Below are 27684 nucleotides of genomic sequence, written 5' to 3' on the forward strand. Positions count from 1 at the left end.
GCTTTCATCTTCCACAAAGCTTTTACTACCTCATCTCTCTTTACCAAATCATTCTCCCTAGCCCTCTCACTTTGCACACAACCTCAACCAAAACACCTTATATCTGCCACTCTATCATCAAACACATTCAACAAACCTTCAAAATACTCACTCCATCTCCTTCTCACATCACCACTACTTGTTATCACCTCCCCATTAGCCCCCTTCACTGACGTTCCCATTTGTTCCCTTGTCTTATGTACTTTATTTGATTCCTTCCAAAACATCTTTTTATTCTCCCTAAAATTTAATGATACTCTCTCACCCCAACTCTCATTTGCCCTCTTTTTCACCTCTTGCACCTTTCTCTTGACCTCCTGCCTCTTTCTTTTATATTTCTCCCTCTCATTTGCATTATTTCCCTGCAAGAATCATCCAAATGCCTCTCTCTTCTCTTTCACTAATAATCTTCCTTCTTCATCCCACCACTCATTACCCTTTCTAATCTGCCCACCTCCCACGCTTCTCATGCCATAAGCATCTTTTGCACAAGCCATCGCTGTATCCCTAAATACATCCCATTCCTCCACCACTCCCCTTACCTCCTTTGTTCTCACCTTTTTCCGTTCTGCACTCAGTCTCTCCTGGTACTTCTTCACACAAGTCTCCTTCCCAAGCTCACTTACTCTCACCACTCTCTTCACCCAAACATTCTCTCTTCTTCTCTGAAAACCTCTACAAATCTTCACCTTCGCCTCCACAAGATAATGATCAGACATCCCTCCAGTTGCACCTCTCAGCACATTAACATCCAAAAGTCTCTATTTCGTGCGCCTATCAATTAACAAGTAGTCCAATAACGCTCTCTGGCCATCTTTCCTACTTACATAAGTATGCTTATGTATGTCTCTTTTTAAACCATATCCCCATACATGTACATATACATACACATACATATACATATCAACATATACACATACATATACATACACAGACATATACATATATACCCATGTAAATATTCATACCTGCTTGTCTCCATCGATTCCTGGTGCCACCCAGCCCCAAAAGAGGCAGCAACGCCATCCCCCACTTCAGCGAGGTGGCACCAGGGAAATAGAGAAAAAAGCCAAATTCATTCATACGCAGTCTTTACCTGTCATGTGTAATCCACTGAAACCACAGCTCCCTATTCACATCCAAGCCCCAAGGACCTTTCAATGGTTTACCCCAGACATTTCACATGCCCTGGTTCAGTCCATTGACAGCATGTTGACCCCAGTATACCACATCGTTCCAATTCACTCTATTCCTTGCACACCTCTTACCCTCCTGTATCTTCAGGCCACAATTTCTCAAAATCTTTTTCATTTCATCCTTCCATATCCAATTTGGTCCCCTGCTACTCCTTGTTTCCTCTACCTCTGACACATATATCCTCTTTGTCAACCTTTCCTCACTCATTCTCTCTATATGACCAAATCATCTGAACACACCCTCTTCTGCTCCCTCAACCACACTCTTTTTATATCCACACACCTCTCATACCCTTTATTTACTTTCTCGATCAAACCATCTCACACTTCATTTCCAATACATCCATCTTCCTCTGTACAACCATATCTATAGCCCATGCCTTGCAACCATATAATATTGTTGGAACTACTATTCCTTCAAACATACCCATTTTTGCTCTCTGAGATAATGTTCCCTCCTTCCACACATTCTTCATCACTCCAAGAACCTTCACCTCTTCCCCTACCCTGTGACTCACCTCCACTTCCATGGTTCCATTCCCTGCTAAGTCCACTTCCAGATATCTAAAACACTTCACTTCCCCCAATTCTTCTCCATTCACACTTACATCCCAATTAACTTGTCCCTCAACCCTGCTGAACATAATAATGTTGCCCTTGTTCACATTTACTCTTAACTTTCTCCTTTCACACACTTTTCCAAACTCAGTCACCAACTTCTGCAGTTTCCCACTTGAATCAGCCACCAGTGAAGCTTTGTCATCAACAAACAAAAAAGTGACTCACCTCCCAGGCCCTCTCATCCCCAACAGACTGCATACTTGCCCCCTCTCCAAAACTCTTGCATTTACCTCCCTAACCACCCCATCCATAAACAAATCAAACAACCATGGGGAAATGACACACCCCTGCCACAGACTGACATTCACTGGGAACCAATCACTCTCCTTTCTTCCTACTCATACAAATGCCTTTCATCATTGGTAAAAACTTTTCACTACTTCTAGCAACTTACCTCCCACACCATATACTCTTAAGATCTGCAAAGCATCAACCCTATCATATGCCTTCTCAAGATCCATAAATGCTACATACAAATCCATCTGTTTGTCCAAGTATTTCTCACATACATTCTTCAAAGAAAACACCTGATCCACAAATCCTCTATCACTTCTGAAACCACATTGCTCTTCCCCTATCTGATGCTCTGTACATGCCTTCACCCTCTCATATGATTTCCCACTAACTGTCGACAAACTTATGCCTCTGTATTTGAACACTCACCTTTATCCCTTTTGCCTTTGTACAATGGCACTATGCATGCATTCTATCAATTCTCAGGCACTTCACCATGATCCATAAATACAATGAATATCCCTACAACCAATCAACAAAACAGTCATCCACTTTCTTAATAAATTCAATGACAATACCATCCAAACCTGCCACTTTGCTGGCTTTCATCTTCTGCAAAGCTTTCACCACCTCTTCTCTCTTAAACAAACCATTCTCTCTGACCCTGTCACTTTGCACACCACCCCAACCAAAACATCCTACATCTGCCACTCTATCATCAAACACTTTCAACAAACCTTCAAAATACTCATTCCATCTCCTCACTTTATCACTACCTCTTATCATTTCCCCCATTGCCCCCTCCACCAATGTTCCCATTTGATATATAAACAAAAAAGTAATATGAGAAACCATGAAAGATGTACATCATCATGGCTGTTTTAATGTTTTTATTGATGGAGCATTATGTGAGATGAGAGGGAGATGGGGTAGTTACAAAACAGTGCTGAAATATGGTGGGACAAACTGAAAGGCATCTTAGTTACCCCTAAGAAAATGGTGCCACACTGGCATATGAATTGTACGAAGAGATGGGTGAAATAGTAGGTTATTCTCATGGTGTGCACAGAAAGGATAAAGGGTAAATTGAGGTAAATGAATAAATCTTAATTCTGAGAGAAATGTACTATCAAAGTATAAAAGCAGTTTGAATAGAGAGGGCTCATAATTCATTTGCAAGTTCTAAGATAAAAGTTTTGAAGATATAGGTATGACAGGTGACCGGCTGCTCATGAAGATACATTACATAAATATGTAGTTACACAGTGAAGGGCCAGATAGAAGGGCAAATGGACAGATACAATGAGAGAAATCCCCATGAAGAGAAGAATTTTGAATGATGACTGAAGAATGATTTCTGATCTTGTACTGTGAAGTCTCCTTGAATACGAAAATGGAGATGTGAATGAAAACTTCAGTCTCACTTCGCAAATTAACATCTTGTGCAAAGAGAAGCGCTTAAGTGAACATGGAAGCTTTATTTTCAATTTATTGTACTGGCCATGGGTTAAAGCCATGTATGTGAAATAAGATGTTTCCATTTGATCCATTTCCTGTACATTAAACTGGACATAAACATGATAAACAAAGAAATAAATTTGATCGAGTAAGCAATGAAAGGGTAAGAGAGATGTGTGATAATAAAAAGAGTGTGGTTGAAAGAGCAGAAGAGGGTGTGTTGAAATGGTTTGGACAAATGGAGAGAATGAGCGAGGAAAGGTTGACAAGGAGGATATATGTGTCAGACGTGGAGGGAACAAGAACATGAAAACCAAACTGAATATGGATGGATGGAGTGAACAAATTCTGAGCAATCTGGGCCTGAACATGCAGGAGGGTGAAAAGGATGTACAGAATAGAGTGAACTGGAACAATGAGGTAAACCGGGATTAACATGCTGTCAATGGATTGAACCAGGGCATACGAAACATCTGGGGCAAACCATGGAAAGGTCTGTGGGGCCTGTATGTGGTTTCGGTGCATTGCAAGACATTTGTGCTGATTCCTGTGGGACACGGTGATGTTATAAATGGATGACGGTGAGCAAATATGAATAAGTACATGTGTATATATATGTATATGTTTGTACATGTATTTATGTACTTTTTTAATTTCTATACATATTCACCATTTCCCATGTCAGCAAGGTAACGTTGAGAACAGAAGACTGAGCCTTACAGGGAGAATTCTCACTTGGCCCTTTTCTCTGTTCCTTCTTTTGGAAAAGTAAAAACTGGAGGGAAGGATTTCCAGCCCCCAAATTCCTCCCCTTTTAGTTGCCTTCTATGACACACAGGGAATACGGGGAAATATTCTTTCTCCACTATCCCCTATGTGCATATATGTATAGATATGTGTATGTGAGCAGATGTGTCTTTCTTCTCTTTCCTGGTTCTACCTCGCTAACATGGGAAACAGTGATCAAGTGTGAAAAAAACAATTCTGTGGCAACGAATCTACTTGCTACAGTATCTATTGCTCTCATCATTGTTAACTAACAAACAAAACAGGAAGCCACACTATGTTAATAGTTGCCTTCTTTTCCAATGTTCCCCATTCCTAAAGCGATCAAGTACGGAAAAAAACAATTTTGTGGCAACTAATCTACTTGCTACAGTATTTATTGCTCTCGTCATTGTTAACTACCAAACGAAACAGGAAGCCACACCATGTTAATACTTGCCTTCTTTTCCAATGTTCCCCAATCCTAAAACACCAACCGTCAAATCTCGCAGGCTGCGATAAGATTCAATATTGCCCTCTGTCACCCATTCACATTTATCCTGTCAAAATTCAAATACATATATATAAAAAGAGAACACTTTCTATATTCCAATATTTTTCCAATCATACAAATGGGGTGTTCATTCAAACATCCTCTATACATAAAATTTCCTGCATATCTTTCCATACTTATACCCCTAACATAAACAATTTTCACTGTTCTTCCCCATCATGATCAGTCTTCCTGTAACTTTAGGTCCATTCATTCAAATCAGATAATACCTTAGTTCACTGTCACTACATCCAGCACTTCCTGATGCTTACATGACTTCAGTGCTCCTTTTTTAATGTCAAGGTTCCAGTCACAGACATAAATCCACACCTTGGTTAAAGCACAAAATATGCATGAGAAATAAATTAGGAAAAAGTAAGAATCAATGATACTGAGGAATTGAAAAATATGGGTTTTGAAGGTTAAAAATCATTGCTCTTCCATAAGATGAGCCTTATGATATCACAGGAACAAATCTAAAAAAATTTTTGGTGCCTCAGATTTTAGACGATTCTAGGTATATTCATGCTACCGCATAAGAATATGACCTTCATTTCCTTCTAGCAGCTAAATTTTTGAGATAATGCACTTATCAATAAATGTACCTCTTATGAGCATAGATTGCTCTAAGTGGAGCATAAGATGAGTGCTTCGACAAAATGGCTACAAATATGGATCAATTAGTCACCCAACTAAGATGACTGAACAGCTGGAAACAATTGCCCTGGTCTTACAAAAGATATCGTACAACGATCATCAATGGCTAATCTGTGTGGATCTTAAGATGGTGACTTTTCTCCTGGGTCAGCAGAGTGGATACACCAAGTATTCCTGCTTTATCTGTCTCTGGGATCATAGAGCTAAGGATGAGCATTGGGTGAGAAAACAATGGCCTCTGAGAGAAAACATGGTGGTTGGAGAAAAGAATATAATTGCAGAACCCTTGGTTGATGGAAATAAGATCATTTTACCACCACTGCACATCAAACTAGGTTTAATGAAACAGTTCGTGAAGTCTTTGAACAAAAAAGGGGACTGCTTTGACTAAATATACAGAAAACAATGGCCTCTGAGAGAAAACATGGTGGTTGGAGAAAAGAATGCAATCAGAGACACCTTGGTTGACAGAGATATCATTTTACAACCATTGCATATCAGAATAGGTTTAATAAAACAGTTTATGAAGGCTTTGAACAAAGAAGGGGACTGCTTTGACTACATATGCAAAAAAAAAATGGCCTCTGAGAGAAAACATGGTGGTTGGAGAAAAGAATGGTTGACAGAGATAAGATCATTTTACCACCACTGCATATCAAATTAGGTTTAATGAAACAGTTTGTGAAGGTCCTGAACAAAGAGGGGGACTGCTTTGACTACATATGCAGAACATTTCCAGCGCTAAGCATGGAGAAGCTGAAGGCAAGTATTTTCGACGGGCTGCAAATCGGGGAACTCATGAAAGACCCACATTTCCAAGATTCAATGAACAATGCTGTAGCAGATGAATGATCTTCATTCACTCTGGTTGCAAGGAATTTTCTTGGAAACCATAAAACAGATAACTACACAGAACTTGTGGAGAACAAGCTTTCTTCTTTCCGTCAACTTGGCTGTAAAACAAGCATCAAAGTGCATTACCTCCACAGCCATTTGGATTGTTTCCCAGAGAACCTTGGTGACCTAAGTGAGGAACAGGGTAAACGATTCTACCAAGGTTTAAGAACCATGGAAGAAAGATACCAGGGACACTAGGATACCCATATGACGGCAGATTACTGCTGGAACATTCAATGTAATTGTCCTGGGGCAGTTCATGGCAAGAAGTATTTGAAACATGAGATGTCTGAGTAAATGAACAATGTATCAGTGATATATACCTTTCTGTGCTTGTTTCACCATCATCTGATTCTATGGATGTAATTTAATCATAAATAAACCAATTCTAATAGTATGAAGTCACTTTTTTTATCAAAAAGGCAACAATTAATTATTTGTAGTCATCAATCCTTGTGCCCGATCTGTTGTTTGTATAGCAATTAAGGGTATATCACACCATGATAACCAGAGCTGACAGAGAAAAACTGATGGCATATTCGGAATCAGCAACCAAAATTTACCTAAAGAGAAGTCTAATATCTCAGGCATCAAATTCTGTGTAACCCTGATTTGAGAAAGCACTTGTTCAATGAGGGTTTACAACATTTCAGTACTCAAATTTAGGTGCATTCATGAAGATGCATCCCCTTTAACGATCATAAAACATATGAGGATGGCATATGCTCATTCACAGGACTTTTCTATCCATCCATCCATCCATCTATCTATCTATCTATATCTCTGATGCCCGTTCCAACTAGAACTCCCTCAAAGGGGTGGCCACGGCAACAGAGTCTCTATAACTAAAGAACTTCACAGCACTTCTTAGCCTTTAGTGCCTCACCCTTAACAGGCCACTGGCAGAGGGCAAGTCCAGTGCAGTATTTATGGAGGCTTCTACCCAATGTTCCAAACAACTACTTCTATCTAATGCTCCTACCTACTACTTCTATCTATTGCTTCTACAATTTTGTCAAAAGGCAGGGCTAGCATATAGTGCTCACCTCAGGAAAATCTAGTTATGAAGAATGAGCTTCACCAGTTAAGTATTGTCAAGTGTTACTTATGACAAGGAGAGAGTGTTATGTTTGTCGACAGAATACCACTGGTCCACCACATGTTAGTGAGGCAGAAAGCAAAGACAGCTACCTGGGTCAGAGGAGTGCAATTTCACAACCACTAAAATGCTGGCTCCCTAAGCAGATGTCACTAACCCTCCCAATACTCAGGCTGGTAGTACCGGTAATATTTCTCCCTGGTTGTTGGCTGCCTCCATTTTTATTATCATTTTTTTTATCATAATTTGTCGCTGTCTCCCGCGTTAGCGAGGTAGCGCAAGGAAACAAACGAAAGAATAGGACCGACCCACCGAACTCAACCCAACCACATACACATGTATATACATACACATCCACACACGCACATATACATACCTATACATCTCAACGTATACATACATATATATATATATATATATATATATATATATATATATATACACACACACATATACATATATATACACATGTACATAATTCATACTGTCTGCCTTTATTCATTCCCATCGTCACCCCGCCACACATGAAATAACAACACCCTTACCCCACCTGTGCGTGAGGTAGCGCTATGAAAAGACAACAAAGGCCAAATTCGTTCACACTCAGTCCCTAGCTGTAATGTACACTGCACTGAAATCACAGCTCCCTTTCCACATCCAGGCCCCACAAAACTTTCCATGGTTTACCCCAGATGCTTCACATGCTCTGGTTCAATCCACTGACAGCATGTCGACCCCGGTATACCACATCATTCGAATTCACTGTATTCCTTCCATGCCTTTCACCCCCATGCATGTTCAGGCCCTGATCACTCAAAATCTTTTTCACTCCATCTTTCCACCTCCAATTTGGTCTCCCACTTCTCCTCATTCCCTCCACCTCTGACATATATCCTCTTTGTCAATCATTCCTCACTTATTCTCTCCATGTGACCAAACCATTTCAAAACACCCTCTTCTGCTCTCTCAACAACACTCTTTTTATTACCACACACCTCTCTTACCCTTTCATTACTTACTCGATCAAACCACCTTACACCACATACTGTACTCAATCATCTCATTTCCAGCACATCCACCCCCCAGCACACAACTCTATCTATAGCCCACACCTTGCAACCATATAACATTGTTGGAATCACTATTCCTTTAAACATACCCATTTCTGCTTTCCGAGATAATGTTCTCGACTTCCACACATTCCTCAACACTCCCATAACTTTTGCCCCCTCCTCCACCCTATAATTCACTTCTGCTTCCAAGGTTTCATCCGCTGGCAAAACCACCCCCAGATATCTAAAATACTTCACTTCCTCAACTTTTTCTCCATTCAAACTTACCTCCCAATTGACTTGTCCCTCAACCCTACTGTACCTAAAAACCTTGCTTTTATTCACACTTACAATCAGCTTTCTTCTTTCACACACTTTACCAAACTCAGTTACCAGCTTCTGCAATTTCTCACCCGAATCAGCCATCAGTGCTGTATCATCAGCGAACAACAACTGACTCACTTCCCAAGCACTCTCATCCACAACAGACTGCATACTTGCCCCTCTCTCCAAAACTCTTGCATTCACCTCCCTAACAACCCCATCCATAAACAAATTAACAACAATGGAGACATCACGCACCCCTGCCGCAAACCAACATTCACTGAGAACCAATCACTTTCCTCTCTTCCTACAACTCTTACAGATGCCTTTCATCCGTGATAAAAACTTTTCACTGCTTCTAACAACTTGCCTCCCACACAATAAATGGATGTGCAGGAAATGAGATGTTTCAGGACAATATGTGGTGTGAGGTGGTTTGATCAAGTAAGTAATAATAGGGTAAGAGAGATGTGTGGTAATACAAAGAGTGTGGTTGAGAGAACAGAAAAGGGTGTTTTCAAATAGTTTGGTCACATTGAGGGAATGAGGAGGAAACATTGACCAAGAGAATATATGTGTCAAAGGTGGAGGGAATGAGCAGGAGTGGGAGACCAAATTGGAGGTGGAAAGATGGAGTAAAAAAGATTTTAAGTGATCGGGGCCTAAACATGCAGGACGGTGAAAGGCATGCAAGGAATAGATTGAATCAGAACGATGTGGTATACAGGGGTCGACGTGCTGTCAATGGATTGAACCAGGGCATGTGGAGCGTTTGGGGTAAACCATGGAAAGTTCTGTGGGGTCTGGATGTGGAAAGGGAGCTATGGTTACGGTGCATTATACATGACACCTAGAGACTGAGTTTGAACGAATGTGGCCCTTGTTGTCCTTTCCTAGTGCTACCTCAGGCACATGCAGGGGGAGGGGGTTTTCATTTCATGTGTGGTGGGGTGGCGACGGGAATAAATAAGAGCAGACAGAATGAATTATGTACGTGTGTATATTTGTATATGTCTGTGTGTATATATAAGTATACATTGAAATATATACGTATGTATATGCGCAGGTGTGGACGTGTATGTACATACATGTGCATATGGGTGGGTTGAGGCATTCTTTCGTCTCTTTCCTTGTGCTACCTCACTAACGCTAGAGACAGAGACAAAGTCTAATAAATAAATAAATAGTATTTATTTATTCATTTTGCTTTGTCGCTGTCTCCCGCGTTAACGAGGTAGCGCAAGGAAACAGACAAAAGAATGGCCCGACCCACCCACATACATATGTATATACATTAATGTCCACACAAGCAAATATACATATATGTCTCAATGTATACATATATATACACACACATACATATACGTATATACACATGTACATAATTCATACTGTCTGACTTTATTCATTCCCATTGCCACCTCACCACACATGAAATCACAACCCCCTACCCCCTCATGTGTGCGAGGTAGCACTAGGAAAAGAAAATAAAGGCCACATTCGTTCACACTCAGTCTCTAGCAGTAATGTAATAATGTACCAAAACCAATGCTCCCTTTCCACATCCAGGCCCCACAGAACTTCCCCAGACGCTTCACATGCCCTGGTTCAATCCACTGACAGCACGTCAACCCCGGTATACCACATTGTTCCAATTCACTCTATTCCTTGCACGCCTTTCACCCTCTTGCATGTTCAGGCCCCTGATTACTCAAAATCTTTTTCACTCGATCTTTCCACCTCCAATTTGGTCTCCCACTTCTCCTCGTTCCCTCCACCTCTGACATACATATCCTCTTGGTCAATAAATCTGTCCTCACTCATTCTCTCCATGTGACCAAACCACTTCAAAACACCCTCTTCTGCTCTCTCAACCACACTCTTTTTATTACCACACATCTCTCTTACCCTATTATCACTTACTCGATCAAACACCTCACACCACATATTGTCCTCAAAAATCTCATTTCCAGCACATCCACCTTCATCCACACAACTCTATCCATAGCCCACGCGTCTCAACCATATAACATTGTTGGAACTACTATTCGTTCAAACATACACATTTCTGCTTTCTGAGATAATGTTCTCGACTTCCACACATTCTTCAACACTCCCAGAACTTTCGCCCCCTCCCCCACCCTATGATTCACTTCCACTTTCATGGTTCCATCCGCTGCCAAATCCACCCCGAGATATCTAAAACACTTTACTTCCTCCAGTTATTCTCCATTCAAACTTACCTCCCAATTGACTTGATCCTCAACCCTACTGTACCTAATAACCTTGCTCTTATGCACATTTACTCTTAGCTTTCTTCTTTCACAAAATTTACCAAACTCAGTCACCAGCTCCTGCACTTTCTCACATGATCAATCAGCCACCAGCGCTGTATCATCAGCGGACAACAACTGACTCACTTCCCAAGCTCTCTCATCCACAACAGACTGCATACTTGCCCCTCTTTCCAAAACTCTTGCATTCACCTCCCTAACAACCCCATCCATAAACAAATTAAACAACCATAGAGACATCACACACCCCTGCCGCAAACCAACATTCACTGAGAACCAATCACTTTCCTCTCTTCCTACACGTACACATGACTTACATCCTCGATAAAAACTTTTCAATGCTTCTAACAACTTGCCTCCCACACCATATATTCTTAATACCTTCCACATAGCATCTCTATCAACTCTATCATATGCCATCTCCACATACATAAATGCTACATACAAATCCATTTGCTTTTCTAAGTATTTCTCATATACATTCTTCAAAGCAAACACCTGATCCACACATCCTCTACCACTTCTGAAACCACACTGCTCTTCCACAATCTAATGCTCTGTACATGCCTTCTTCACCATCTCCATCAATATCCTCCAATATAATTTCCCAGGAATACTCAACAAACTTATACCTCTGTAATTTGAGCACTCACGTTTATCCCCTTTGCCTTTGTACAATAGCACTATGCAAGCATTCCCCCAATCCTCAGGCACCTCATTATGAGACATACATACATTAAATAACCTTACCAACCAGTCAAAAATACAGTCACCCCCTTTCTTAATAAATTCTACTGCAATATCATCCAAACCCGCTGCCTTGCCGGATTTCATCTTCCGCAAAGCTTTTACTACCTCTTCTCTGTTTACCAAATCATTTTCACTAACCTTCTCACTTTGCACACCACCTCGACCAAAATACCCTATATCTGCCACTCTATCATAAAACACATTTAACAAACCTTCAAAATACTCACTCCATCTCCTGCTCACATCACCACTACTTGTTATCACCTCCCCATTAGCCCCCTTCACTGAAGTTCCCATTTGCTCCCTTGTCTTATGCACTTTGTTTACCTCCTTCCAAAACATCATTTTATGCTCCCTAAAATTTAATGATACTCTCTCACCGGAAATCTCATTTACCCTCTTTTTCGCCTCTTGCACCTTTTTCTTGACCTCCTGCCTCTTCCTTTAATACATCTCCCACTCATTTGCATTATTTCCCTGCAAAAATCGTCCAAATGCCTCTCTCTTCTCTTTCACTAATAATATTACTTCTTCATCCCACCACTCACTACCCTTTCTAATCTGCCCACCTCCCACGCTTCTCAGGCCACAAGCATCTTTTGTGCAAGCCATCACTGCTTCCCTAAATACATCCCATTCCTCCCCCACTCCCCTTATGTCCTTAGTCCTCACCTTTTTCCATTCTGTACTCAGTCTCTCCTGGTACTTCCTCACACAAGTCTCCTTCCAAAGCTCACTTACACTCACCACGCTTTTCACCCCAACATTCTATCTTCTCTTATGAAAACCTCAACAAATCTTCACTTTCCCCTCCACAAGATAATGATCAGACATCCCTCCAGTTGCAACTCTCAGCACATGAACATACAAAAGTCTCTCTTTCATGTGTCTATCAATTAACACGTAATCCAATAACGCTCTCTGGCCAACTCTCTTACTTACATGCATATACTTATGTATATCTCTCTTTTTAAACCACGTATTCCCAATCACCAGTCCTTTTTCAGCACATAAATCTACAAGCTCTTCATCATTTTCATTCACAACACTAAACACCCCATGTACACCAATTATCTACTCAACTGCCACATTACTCACCTTTGCATTAAAATCACCCATCACTATAACACGGTCTCTTGCATCAAAACTACTAACACACTCACTCAGCAGCTCCCAAAACACTTGCCTTTCATGATCTTCTTCTCATGTTTATGTGCATATGCACCAATAATCACCTATTTCTCTCCATCAACTTTCAGTTTTAACCATATCAATCTACAGTTTACTTTCTTACACTCTAACACATACTCCCACCACTGCTGTTTCAGGAGTAGTACTACTGCTTCCCTTACTCTTGTCCTCTCACTAACCCCTGACTTTACTCCCAAGACATTCCCATTTTATATATATATATATATATATATATATATATATATATATATATATATATATATATATATATATTTTTTTTTTTTTTGATTTTCCAAAAGAAGGAACAGAGAAGGGGGCCAGGTGAGGATATTCCCTCAAAGGCCCAGTCCTCTGTTCTTAACGCTACCTCGCTATCGCGGGAAATGGCGAATAGTATGAAAGAAAGAAAGAATATACATATATATATATATATATACATACATATATATATATATATATATATATATATATATATATATACATATATACATATATACATATATATATATATATATATATATATATATATATATAAATATATATTTTTTTTTTTTTTTTTTGCTTTGTCGCTGTCTCCCGCGTTTCCGAGGTAGCGCAAGGAAACAGACGAAAGAAATAGCCCAACCCACCCCCACACGCAAATATACATACCTACACAGCTTTCCATGGTTTACCCCAGACTCTTCAAATGCCCTGATTCAATCCACTGACAGCACGTCAACCCCGGTATACTATATCGATCCAATTCACTCTATTCCTTGCCCTCCTTTCACCCTCCTGCATGTTCAGGCCCCGATCACACAAAATCGTTTTCACTCCATCTTTCCACCTCCAATTTGGTCTCCCACTTCTCCTTGTTCCCTCCACCTCCGACACATATATCCTCTTGGTCAATCTTTACTCACTCATTCTCTCCATGTGCCCAAACCATTTCAAAACACCCTCTTCTGCTCTCTCAACCACGCTCTTTTTATTTCTACACATCTCTCTTACCCTTACGTTACTTACTCAATCAAACCACCTCACACCACACATTGTCCTCAAACATCTCATTTCCAGCACATCCACCCTCCTCCGCACAACTCTATCCATAGCCCATGCCTCGCAACCACACAACATTGTTGGAACCACTATTCCTTCAAACATAGCCATTTTTGCTTTCCGAGATAATGTTCTCGACTTCCACACATTCTTCAAGGCTCCCAGGATTTTCGCCCCCTCCCCCACCCTATGATCCACTTCCGCTTCCATGGTTCCATCCGCTGCCAGATCCACTCCCAGATATCTAAAACACTTTACTTCCTCCAGTTTATCTCCATTCAAACTTACCTCCCAATTGACTTGACCCTCAACCCTACTGTACCTAATAACCTTGCTCTTATTCACATTTATTCTTAACTTTCTTCTTTCACACACTTTATCAAACTCAGTCACCAGCTTCTGCAGTTTCTCACATGAATCAGCCACCAGCGCTGTATCATCAGCGAACAACAACTGACTCACTTCCCAAGCTCTCTCATCCACAACAGACTTCATACTTGCCCCTCTTTCCAGGACTCTTCCATTCACCTCCCTAACAACCCCATCCATAAACAAATTAAACAACCATGGAGACATCACACACCCCTGCCGCAAACCTACATTCACTGAGAACCAATCACTTTCCTCTCTTCCTACACGTACACATGCCTTACAACCTCGATAAAAACTTTTCATTGCTTCTAACAACTTGCCTCCCACACCATATATTCTTAATACCTTCCACAGAGCATCTCTATCAACTCTATCATATGCCTTCTCCAGATCCATAAATGCTACATACAAATCCATTTGCTTTTCTAAGTATTTCTCACATACATTCTTCAAAGCAAACACCTGATCCACACATCCTCTACCACTTCTGAAACCACACTGCTCTTCCCCAATCTGATGCTCTGTACATGCCTTCACCCTCTCAATCAATACCCTTCCAAATAATTTACCAGGAATACTCAACAAACTTATACCTCTGAAATTTGAGCACTCACTCTTATCCCCTTTGCCTTTGTACAATGGCACTATGCACGCATTCCGCTAATCCTCAGGCACCTCACCATGAGTCATACATACATTAAATAACCTTACCAACCAGTCAATAATACAGTCACCCCCTTTTTCAATAAATTCCACTGCAATACCATCCAAACCTGCTGCCTTGCCGGATTTCATCTTCCGCAAAGCTTTTACTACCTCTTCTCTGTTTACCAAATCATTTTCCCTAACCCTCTCACTTTGCACACCACCTCGACCAAAACACCCTATATCTGCCACTCTATCATCAAACACATTCAACAAACCTTCAAAATACTCATTCCATCTCTTTCTCACATCATCACTACTTGTTATCACCTCCCCATTTGCGCCCTTCACTGAAGTTCCCATTTGCTCCCTTGTCTTACGCACTTTATTTACCTCCTTCCAGAACATCTTTTTATTCTCCCTAAAATTTAATGATACTCTCTCACCCCAACTCTCATTTGCCCTCTTTTTCACCTCTTGCACCTTTCTCTTGACCTCCTGTCTCTTTCTTTTATACATCTCCCACTCAATTGCATTTTTTCCCTGCAAAAATCGTCCAAATGCCTCTCTCTTCTCTTTCACTAATAATCTTACTTCTTCATCCCACCACTCACTACCCTTTCTAATCAACCCACCTACCACTCTTCTCATGGCTCAAGCATCTTTTGCGCAATCCATCACTGATTCCCTAAATACATCCCATTCCTCCCCCATTCCCCTTACTTCCATTGTTCTCACCTTTTTCCATTCTGTACTCAGTCTCTCCTGGTACTTCCTCACACAAGTCTCCTTCCCAAGCTCACTTACTCTCACCACCCTCTTCACCCCAACATTCACTCTTCTTTTCTGAAAACCCATACAAATCTTCACCTTAGCCTCCACAAGATAATGATCAGACATCCCTCCAGTTGCACCTCTCAGCACATTAACATCCAAAAGTTTCTCTCGCGCGCCTGTCAATTAACACGTAATCTAATAACGCTCTCTGGCCATCTCTCCTACTTACATATGTATACTTATGTATATCTCGCTTTTTAAACCAGGTATTCCCAATCACCAGTCCTTTTTCAGCACATAAATCTACAAGCTCTTCACCATTTCCATTTACAACACTGAACACCCCATGTATACCAATTATTCCCTCAACTGCCACATTACTCACCTTTGCATTCAAATCACCCATCACTATAACCGGTCTCGTGCATCAAAACCACTAACACACTCATTCAGCTGCTCCCAAAACACTTGCATCTCATGATCTTTCTTCTCATGCCCAGGTGTATATGCATCAATAATCACCCATCTCTCTCCATCAACTTTCAGTTTTACCCATATTAATCTAGAATTTACTTTCTTCCATTCTATCACATACTCCCACAACTCCTGTTTCAGGAGTAGTGCTACTCCTTCCCTTGATCTTGTCCTCTCACTAACCCCTGACTTTACTCCCAAGACATTCCCAAACCACTCTTCCCCTTTACCCTTGAGCTTCGTTTCACTCAGAGCCAAAACCTCTAGGTTCCTTTCCTCAAACATACTACCTATCTCTCTTTTTTTCACATCCTGGTTACATCCACACACATTCCGACACCCCAGTCTGAGCCTTCGAGGAGGATGAGCACTCCCTGCGTGACTCCTTTTTCTCTTTCCCATTTTAGAAATTTAAAAAATACGAGGGGAGGATTTCTGGCCCCCCGCTCCCATCCCGTCTAGTCGCCTTCTACGACACGCGAGGAATGCGTGGGAAGTATTCTTTCACCCCTATCCCTAGGGATAATACACATATATATGCATATATATATACACATACACATACATACACACATATACACACATACACACATATACATATATATACATATGAAAAATGTAAGAAATAATTTAGAAAACTGAAACTTCTAGCTTGAAATGAAATGAAAAAATGAATGTCAAATAATGGTTCAACCTCTGGCTATGGAAAAGGGATATGTATAATTTATTTACACAAACGTCAATAGTAGTCAATTTAACCACTGTATCATACTGCCTGATCCACTTCTCTTATCATGAAACAGGAATATTGGCTTATGATGTTTCTCAATTTTCTTCATTACACAAAGTACAACCATATCTTGGATACATGAGGGTAGGTAGTTGGTCATCCACCATAATAAAGCCTTGACAGACCATAAATTTATCTGGACCTCAACTTTTCCAGTACATTTATGAAAAACACCTTTTTGTTTTCCATCTCTATCACTTTGAAAAAAAAAAGAATAAGTTTCAATGTCTAAGCTACATTTTTTTCCAAATTTCACTATTTTCTTGTCAGAGCACCATGTATGAAAACTATCACTCCAGTACCACAACTATAAACATTTACTTCCCCTTTAAAAAAGTTCTGGGGAAGTCTGTCTCAATACACTGTGGGACACTCTACCACCTAGCGAGGTTTGTGTTGCAATGGTTCTTGATTCACAAACGTAGTAGCATCAAAACTACATATATATATATATATATATATATATATATATATATATATATATATATATATATATATATATATATATATATTTTTTTTTTTTTTTTTTGCTTTGTCGCTGTCTCCCGCGTTTGCGAGGTAGCGCAAGGAAACAGACGAAAGAAATGGCCCAACCCACCCCCATATGCATGTATATACATACGTCCACACACGCAAATATACATACCTACACGGCTTTCCATGGTTTACCCCAGACGCTTCAATGCCTTGATTCAATCCACTGACAGCACGTCAACCCCGGTATACCACATCGCTCCAATTCACTCTATTCCTTGCCCTCCTTTCACCCTCCTGCATGTTCAGGCCCCGATCACACAAAATCTTTTTCACTCCATCTTTCCACCTCCAATTTGGTCTCCCTCTTCTCCTCGTTCCCTCCACCTCCGACACATATATCCTCTTGGTCAATCTTTCCTCACTCATTCTCTCCATGTGCCCAAACCACTTCAAAACACCCTCTTCTGCTCTCGCAACCACGCTCTTTTTATTTCCACACATCTCTCTTACCCTTACGTTACTCACTCGATCAAACCACCTCACACCACACATTGTCCTCAAACATCTCATTTCCAGCACATCCATCCTCCTGCGCACAACTCTATCCATAGTCCACGCCTCGCAACCATACAACATTGTTGGAACCACTATTCCTTCAAACATACCCATTTTTGCTTTCCGAGATAATGTTCTCGACTTCCACACATTCTTCAAGGCTCCCAGAATTTTCGCCCCCTCCCCCACCCTATGATCCACTTCCACTTCCATGTTTCCATCCGCTGCCAGATCCACTCCCAGATATCTAAAACACTTCACTTCCTCCAATTTTTCTCCATATATATATCTTTTCTTTCATACTATTCGCCATTTCCCGCACTAGCAAGGTAGCGTTGAGAACAGAGGACTGGGCCTTTGAGGGAATATCCTCACCTGGCCCCCTTCTCTGTTCCCTCGCTGTTTCCCGCATTAGCAAGGTAGAGCAAGGAAACAGATGAAAGAATGGCCCAACCCACCCACATACACATGTATATACATACACATCCACACATGCACACATATATACCTAAACATCTGAATGTATACATATATATATACACACACAGATATATACATATATACACATGTGCATAATTCATCATGTCTGCCTCTATTCATTCCCATCCCCACCCCGCCACACATGAAATAACAACCCCCTCCCCAAGCATGTGTGCGAGGTAGTTCTAGGAAAAACACCAAAGGCCCCATTCGTTCACACTCAGTCTCTAGCTGTCATGTAATTATGCAGCAAAACCACAGCTCCCTTTCCACATCCAGGCCCCACTGAACTTTCCAGGGTTTACCCCAGACGCTTCATATGCCCTGGTTCAATCCATTGACAGCACGTCGATCCCGGTATACAACATCGTTCCAATTCACTCTATTCTTTGCACACCTTTCACCCTCCTGCATTTTCAGGCCCCAATCACTCAAAATCTTTTTCACTCCATCTTACTACCTCCAATTTTGTCTACCACTTCTCCTCGTTCCCTCCACATCTGACACTTATATTCTCTTGGTCAATTTTTCCTCACTCATTCTCTCCATCTGACAAAAACACCCTCTTCTGCTCTCTCAACCACACTCTTTGTATTACCACACATCTCTCTTACCTTATTATTACTTACTCGATCAAACCACCTCACACCACATGTTGTCCTCAAACATCTCATTTCCAGCACATCCACCCTCCTACACACAACTCTATCCACAGCCCACACCTTGCAACCATACAACATTGTTGGAACCACTATTAGTTCAAACATACCCATTTTTGCTTTCCGAGATAATGTTCTCGACTTCCACACATTCTTCAAGGCTCCCAGAATTTTCGCCCCCTCCCCCACCCTATGATTCACTTCTGCTTCCATGGTTCCATCCGCTGCCAAATCCACTACCAGATATCTAAAACACTTCATTTCCTCCAATTTTTCTCCATTCAAACTTACCTCCCAATTGACTTGACCCTCAACACTACTGTACCTAATAACCTTCCTCTTATTCACATTTACTCTTAACTTTCTTCTTTCACACACTTTACCAAACTCAGTCACCATCTTCTGCAGTTTCTCCTTCCCAAGCTCACTTACTTTTACCACCCTCTTCCCCCCATCATTCTCTCTCTTCTTTTCTGAAAACCCATACAAATCTTCACCTTCGCCTTCACAAGATAATGATCAGACATCCCTCCAGTTGCACCTCTCAGCATATTAACATCCAAAAGTCTCTCTTTCACGTGCCTGTCAATTATCACGTAATCCAATAACGCTCTCTGGCCATCTCTCCTACTTACACACATATACTTATGTATATCTCGCTTTTTAAACCAGGTATTCCCAATCACCAGTCCTTTTTCAGCACATAAATCTACAAGCTCTTCACCATTTCCATTTACAACACTGAACACCCCATATATACCAATTATTCCCTCAACTGACACATTACTCACCTTTGCATTCAAATCACCCATCACTATAACGCGGTCTTGTGCATCAAAACCACTAACACACTCATTCAGCTGCTCCCAAAACACTTGCCTCTCATGATCTTTCTTCTCATGCCCAGGTGTGTATGCACCAATAACCACCCATCTCTCTCCATCAACTCCCAGTTTTACCTACATCAATCTAGAATTTACTTTCTTACATTCTATCACATACTCCCACAACTCCTGTTTTAGGAGTAGTGCTACTCCTTCCCTTGCTCTTGTACTCTCACTGACCCCGACTTTACTCCCAAGACGTTCCCAAACCACTCTTCCCCTTTACCCTCAAGCTTCGTTTCACTCAGAGCCAAAACATCCAGGTTCCTTTCCTCAAACATACTACCTATCTCTCCTTTTTTCACATCTTGGTTACATCCACACACATTTAGACACCCTAATTTGAGCCTACGAGGAGGATGAGCACTCCCCGCGTGACTCCGTCATCTGTTTCCCATTTTAGAAAGTTAAAATACAAGGAGGGGAGGATTTCTGGCCCCCCCGGCCCCCATCCCCTCTAGTCGCGTTCTACGACATGTGAGGAATGCGTGGGAAGTATTCTTTCTCCCCTATCCCCAGGGATAATACATACAGCAACAAAGCAAAATAAATAAATATATAAATATATATATATATATTATCCCTGGGGATAAGGGATTAAGAATACTTCCCAAGTATTCCCTGCGTGTCGTAGAAGGCGACTAAAAGGGGAGGGAGCGGGGGGCTGGAAATCCTCCCCTCTCGTTTTTTTTTTTTTCTTTTTTTTTAATTTTCCAAAAGAAGGAACAGAGGGGGCCAGGTGAGGATATTCCAAAAAAGGCCCAGTCCTCTGTTCTTAACACTACCTCGCTAACACGGGAAATGGCGAATAGTTTGAAAGAAAAAAGATATATATATATATATATATTATCATTTTCTTTTTTTTATTTTGCTTTGTCTCTGTCTCCCGCGTTTGCGAGGTAGCGCAAGGAAACAGATGAAAGAAATGGCCCAACCCACCCCCATACACATGTATATACATACACGTCCACACACTCAAATATACATACCTATACATCTCAATGTACACATATATATACACACACAAACATATACATATATACACATGTACATAATTCATACTGTCTGCCTTTATTCATTTCCATCGCCACCTCGCCACACATGGAATAACATCCCCCTCCCCCCGCATGTGTGTGTGGTAGCGCTAGGAAAAGACAACAAAGGTCCCATTAGTTCACACTCAGTCTCCAGCTGTCATGTAATAATGCCTGTACCACAGCTCCCTTTCTACATCCAGGCCCCACAGAACTTTCTATGGTTTACCCCAGACGCTTTACATGCCCTGATTCAATCCATTGACAGCACGTTGATCCCAGTATACCACATAGATCCAATTCACTCTATTCCTTGCCCGCCTTTCACCCTCCTGCATGCTCAGGCCCCGATCACTCAAAATCTTTTTCACTCCATCTTTCCACCTCCAATTTGGTCTCCCTCCACCTCCGACACATATATCCTCTTGGTCAATCTTTCCTCACTCATTCTCTACATGTGCCCAAACCATTTCAAAACACCCTCTTCTGCTCTCTCAACCACGCTCTTTTTATTACCACACATCTCTCTTACCTTTACATTACTTACTCAATCAAACCACCTCACACCACATATTGTCCTCAAACATCTCATTTCCAGCACATCCACCCTCCTGCGCACAACTCTATCCATAGCCTACGCCTCGCAACCATACAACATTGTTGGAACCACTATTCCTTCAAACATACCCATTTTTGCTTTCCAAGATAATGTTCTCGATTTCCACACATTCTTCAAGACTCCCAGGATTTTCACCAGCTACCCCACCCTATGATTCACTTCTGCTTCCATGGTTCCATCCGCTGCCAGATCCACTCCGACATATCTAAAACACTTTACTTCCTCCAGTTTTTCTCCATTCAAACTTACCTCCCAATTGACTTGGCCCTCAACCCTACTGTACCTAATAACATTGCTCTTATTCACATTTACTCTTAACTTTCTTCTTTCACACACTTTACCAAACTCAGTCACCAGCTTCTGCAGTTTCTCACATGAATCAGCCACCAGCGCTGTATCATCAGCGAACAACAACTGACTCACTTCCCAAGCTCTCTCATCCCCAACAGATTGCATACTTGCCCCTTTTTCCAAAACTCTTGCATTCACCTCCCTAACAACCCCATCCATAAACAAATTAAACAACCATGGAGACATCACACATCCCTGCCGCAAACCTACATTCACTGAGAACCAATCACTTTCCTCTCTTCCTACACATACAAATGCCTTACATCCTCGATAAAAACTTTTCACTGCTTCTAACAACATGCTTCCCACACCATATATTCTTAGTACCTTCCACAGAGCATCTCTATCAACTCTATCATATCCCTTCTCCAGATCCATAAATCCTACACACAAATCCATTTGCTTTTCTAAGATTATCTCACATACATTCTTTAAAGCAAAAACACCTGATCCACACATCCTCTACCACTTCTGAAACCACACTGCTCTTCCCCAATCTGATGCTCTGTACATGCCTTCACCCTCTCAATCAATACCCTCCCATATAATTTACCAGGAATACTCAACAAACTTACACCTCTGTAATTTGAACAATCACTGTTATCCCATTTGCCTTTGTACAATGGCACTATGCAAGCATTCTGCCAATCCTCAGGCACCTCACCATGAATCATTTTTTTTTCTTTTTTTGCTTTGTCGCTGTCTCCCGCGTTTGCGAGGTAGCGCAAGGTAACAGACTAAAGAAATGGCCCAACCCACCCCCATACACATGTATATACATACACGTCCACACACGCAAATATACATACCTACACAGCTTTCCATGGTTTACCCCAGACACTTCACATGCCCTGATTCAATCCACTGACAGCACGTCAACCCCGGTATACCACATCGATCAAATTCACTCTATTCCTTGCCCTCCTTTCACCCTCCTGCATGTTCAGGCCCTGATCACTCATAATCTTTTTCACTCCATCTTTCCACCTCCAATTTGGTCTCCCACTTCTCCTCGTTCCCTCCACCTCTGACACATATAACCTTTTTGTCAATCTTTCCTCACTCATTCTCTCCATGTGCCCAAACCATTTCAAAACACCCTTTTCTGCTCTCTCAACCATGCTCTTTTCATTTCCACACATCTCTGTTACCCTTATGTTACTTACTCGATCAAACCACCTCACACCACACATTGTCCTCAAACATCTCATTTCCAGCACATCCACCCTCCTGCGCACAACTCTATCCATAGCCCACGCCTCGCAACCATACAACATTGTTGGAACCACTATTCCTTCAAACATATCCATTTTTTGCTTTCCGAGATAATGTTCTCGACTTCAACACATTCTTCAAGGCTCCAAAGGATTTTCACCCCCTCCCCCACCCTATGACCCACTTCCGCTTCCATGGTTCCATTCGCTGCCAGATCCACTCCCAGATATCTAAAACACTTTACTTCCTCCAGTTTTTCTACATTCAAACTTACCTCCCAATTGACTTGACCCTCAACCCTACTGTACCTAATAACCTTGCTCTTATTCACATTTACTCTTAACTTTCTTCTTTCACACACTTTACCAAACTCAGTCACCAGCTTCTGCAGTTTCTCACATGAATCAGCCACCAGCGCTGTACCATCAGCGAACAACAACTAACTCACTTCCCAAGCTCTCTCATCTACAACAGACTTCATACTTGCCCCTCTTTCCAAAACTCTTGCATTTACCTCCCTAACAACCCCATCCATAAACAAATTAAACAAGCATGGAGACATCACACACCCCTGCCGCAAACCTACATTCACTGACAACCAATCACTTTCCTCTCTCCCTACACATACGCATGCCTTACATCCTCGATAAAAACTTTTCACTGCTTCTAACAACTTGCCTCCAACACCATATATTCTTAATACCTTCCACAGAGCATCTCTATCAACTCTATCATATGCATTCTCCAGATCCATAAATGCTACATACAAATCCATTTGCTTTTCTAAGTATTTCTCACATACATTCTTCATACATACATACATACATTAAATAACCTTACCAACCAGTCAACAATACAGTCACCCCCTTTTTTAATAAATTCCACTGCAATACCATCCAAACCTGCTGCCTTGGCGGCTTTCATCTTCCGCAAAGCTTTTACTACCTCTTCTCTGTTTACCAAATCATTTTCCCTAACCCTCTCATCTTGCACACCACCTCGACCAAAACACCCTATATCTGCCACTCTATCATCATACACATTCAACAAACCATCAAAATACTCACTCCATCTCCTTCTCACATCACCACTACTTGTTATCACCTCCCCATTAGCCCCCTTCACTGAAGTGGGAGAGGAATGGGATGTATTTAGGGAAGCAGTGATGGCTTGCGCAAAAGATGCTTGTGGCATCAGAAGCGTGGGAGGTGGGTTGATTAGAAAGGGTAGTGAGTGGTGGGATGAAGAAGTAAGATTATTAGTGAAAGAGAAGAGAGAGGCATTTGGACGATTTTGGTTGTATAAAAGAAAGAGACAGGAGGTCAAGAGAAAGGTGCAAGAGGTGAAAAAGAGGGCAAATGAGAGTTGGGGTGAGAGAGTATCATTAAATTTTAGGGAGAATAAAAAGATGTTCTGGAAGGAGGTAAATAAAATGTGTAAGACAAGGGAGCAAATGGGAACTTCAGTGAAGGGCGCAAATGGGGAGGTGATAACAAGTAGTGGTGATGTGAGAAGGAGATGGAGTGAGTATTTTGAAGGTTTGTTGAATGTGTTTGATGATAGAGTGGCAGATATAGGGTGTTTTGGTCGAGGTGGTGTGCAAAGTGAGAGGCTTAGGGAAAATGATTTGGTAAACAGAGAAGAGGTAGTAAAAGCTTTGCGGAAGATGAAAGCCGCCAAGGCAGCAGGTTTGGATGGTATTGCAGTGGAATTTATTAAAAAAGGGGGTGACTGTATTGTTGACTGGTTGGTAAGGTTTTTTAATGTATGTATGACTCACGGTGAGGTGCCTGAGGATTGGCGGAATGCGTGCATAGTGCCATTGTACAAAGGCAAAGGGGATAAGAGTGAGTGCTCAAATTACAGAGGTATAAGTTTGTTGAGTATTCCTGGTAAATTATATGGGAGGGTATTGATTGAGAGGGTGAAGGCATGTACAGAGCATTAGATTAGGGAAGAGCAGTGTGGTTTCAGAAGTGGTAGAGGATGTGTGGATCAGGTGTTTGCTTGGAAGAATGTATGTGAGAAATACTTAGAAAAGCAAATGGATTTGTATGTAGCATTTATGGATCTGGAGAAGGCATATGATAGAGTTGATAGAGATGCTCTGTGGAAGGTACTAAGAATATATGGTGTGGGAGGAAAGTTGTTAGAAGCAGTGAAAAGTTTTTATCGAGGATGTAAGGCATGTGTACGTGTAGGAAGAGAGGAAAGTGATTGGTTCTCAGTGAATGTAGGTTTGCGGCAGGGGTGTGTGATGTCTCCATGGTTGTTTAATTTGTTTATGGATGGGGTTGTTAGGGAGGTGAATGCAAGAGTTTTGGAAAGAGGGGCAAGTATGAAGTCTGTTGGGGATGAGAGAGCATCGGAAGTGAGTCAGTTGTTGTTCGCTGATGATACAGCGCTGGTGGCTGATTCATGTGAGAAACTGCAGAAGCTGGTGACTGAGTTTGGTAAAATGTGTGAAAGAAGAAAGTTAAGAGTAAATGTGAATAAGAGCAAGGTACAGTAGGGTTGAGGGTTAAGTCAATTGGGAGGTAAGTTTGAATGGAGAAAAACTGGAGGAAGTAAAGTGTTTTAGATATCTGGGAGTGGATCTGGCAGCGAATGGAACCAAGGAAGCGGAAGTGGATCATAGGGTGGGGGAGGGGGCGAAAATTCTGGGAGCCTTGAAGAATGTGTGGAAGTCGAGAACATCATCTCAGAAAGCAAAAATGGCTATGTTTGAAGGAATAGTGGTTCCAACAATGTTGTATGGTTGTGAGGCGTGGGCTATGGATAGAGTTGTGCGCAGGAGGATGGATGTGCTGGAAATGAGATGTTTGAGGACAATGTGTGTTGTGAGGTGGTTTGATCGAGTAAGTAACGTAAGGGTAAGAGAGATGTGTGGAAAAAAAGAGCATGGTTGAGAGAGCAGAAAAGGGTGTTTTGAAATGGTTTGGGCACATGGAGAGAATGAGTGAGGAAAGATTGTTCAAGAGGATATATGTGTCGGAGGTGGAGGGAACGAAGAGAAGTGGGAGACCAAATTGGAGGTGGAAAGATGGAGTGAAAAACATTTTGTGTGATCGGGGCCTGAACATGCAGGAGGGTGAAAGGAGGGCAAGGAATAGAGTGAATTGGATCGATGTGGTATACCGGGGTTGACGTGTTGTCAGTGGATTGAATCAGGGCATGTGAAGCGTCTGGGGTAAACCATGGAAAGTGTGCAGGTATGTATATTTGTGTATGTGGACGTATGCATATACATGTGTATGGGAGAGACTGAGTACAGAATGGAAAAAGGTGAGAACAATGGAAGTAAGGGGAGTGGGGGAGGAATGGGATGTATTTAGGGAATCAATGATGGATTGCGCAAAAGATGCTTGTGGCATGAGAAGAGTGGGAGGTGGGTTGATTAGAAAGGGTAGTGAGTGGTGGGATGAAGAAGTAAGAGTATTAGTGAAAGAGAAGAGAGAGGCATTTGGACGATTTTTGCAGGGAAAAAATGCAGTTGAGTGGGAGACGTATAAAAGAAAGAGACAGGAGGTCAAGAGAAAGGTGCAAGAGGTGAAAAAAAGGGCAAATGAGAGTTGGGGTGAGAGACTATCAGTAAATTTTAGGGAGAATAAAAAGATGTTCTGGAAGGAGGTAAATAAAGTGCGTAAGACAAGGGAGCAAATGGGAACTTCAGTGAAGGGCGCAAATGGGGAGGTGATAACAAGTAGTGGTGATGTGAGAAGGAGATGGAGTGAGTATTTTGAAGGTTTGTTGAATGTGTTTGATGATAGAGTGGCAGATATAGGGTGTTTTGGTCGAGGTGGTGTGCAAAGTGAGAGGGTTAGGGAAAATGATTTGGTAAACAGAGAAGAGGTAGTAAAAGCTTTGCGGAAGATGAAAGCCGGCAAGGCAGCAGGTTTGGGTGGTATAGCAGTGGAATTTATTAAAAAAGGGGGTGACTGTATTGTTGACTGGTTGGTAAGGTTTTTTAATCTATGTATGACTCACGGTGAGGTGCCTGAGGATTGGCGGAATGCGTGCATAGTGCCATTGTACAAAGGCAAAGGGGATAAGAGTGAGTGCTCAAATTACAGAGGTATAAGTTTGTTGAGTATTCCTGGTAAATTATATGGGAGGGTATTGATTGAGAGGGTGAAGGCATGTACAGAGCATCAGATTAGGGAAGAGCAGTGTGGTTTCAG

The 27684-nt window shown here is 41.5% G+C and overlaps 1 protein-coding gene across 6 annotated transcripts in view; it reads right to left on the reverse strand.

Annotated features, from left to right (window-relative positions):
* LOC139758849 (glyoxylate/hydroxypyruvate reductase A-like) overlaps positions 1-27684 on the reverse strand; it is a 296538-nt gene that overhangs the window by 154821 nt on the left and 114033 nt on the right. For all 6 annotated transcript variants that reach the window (XM_071680709.1, XM_071680708.1, XM_071680707.1 and 3 more), the window contains one exon: positions 4774-4873. In XM_071680709.1, coding sequence (XP_071536810.1) covers positions 4774-4873 — 100 coding nt within the window. The remainder of the gene's footprint in view (positions 1-4773; positions 4874-27684) is intronic.

The sequence above is a fragment of the Panulirus ornatus genome, chromosome 31 (genome assembly GCF_036320965.1).
Source record: "Panulirus ornatus isolate Po-2019 chromosome 31, ASM3632096v1, whole genome shotgun sequence".
Lineage (NCBI taxonomy): Eukaryota > Metazoa > Arthropoda > Malacostraca > Decapoda > Palinuridae > Panulirus > Panulirus ornatus.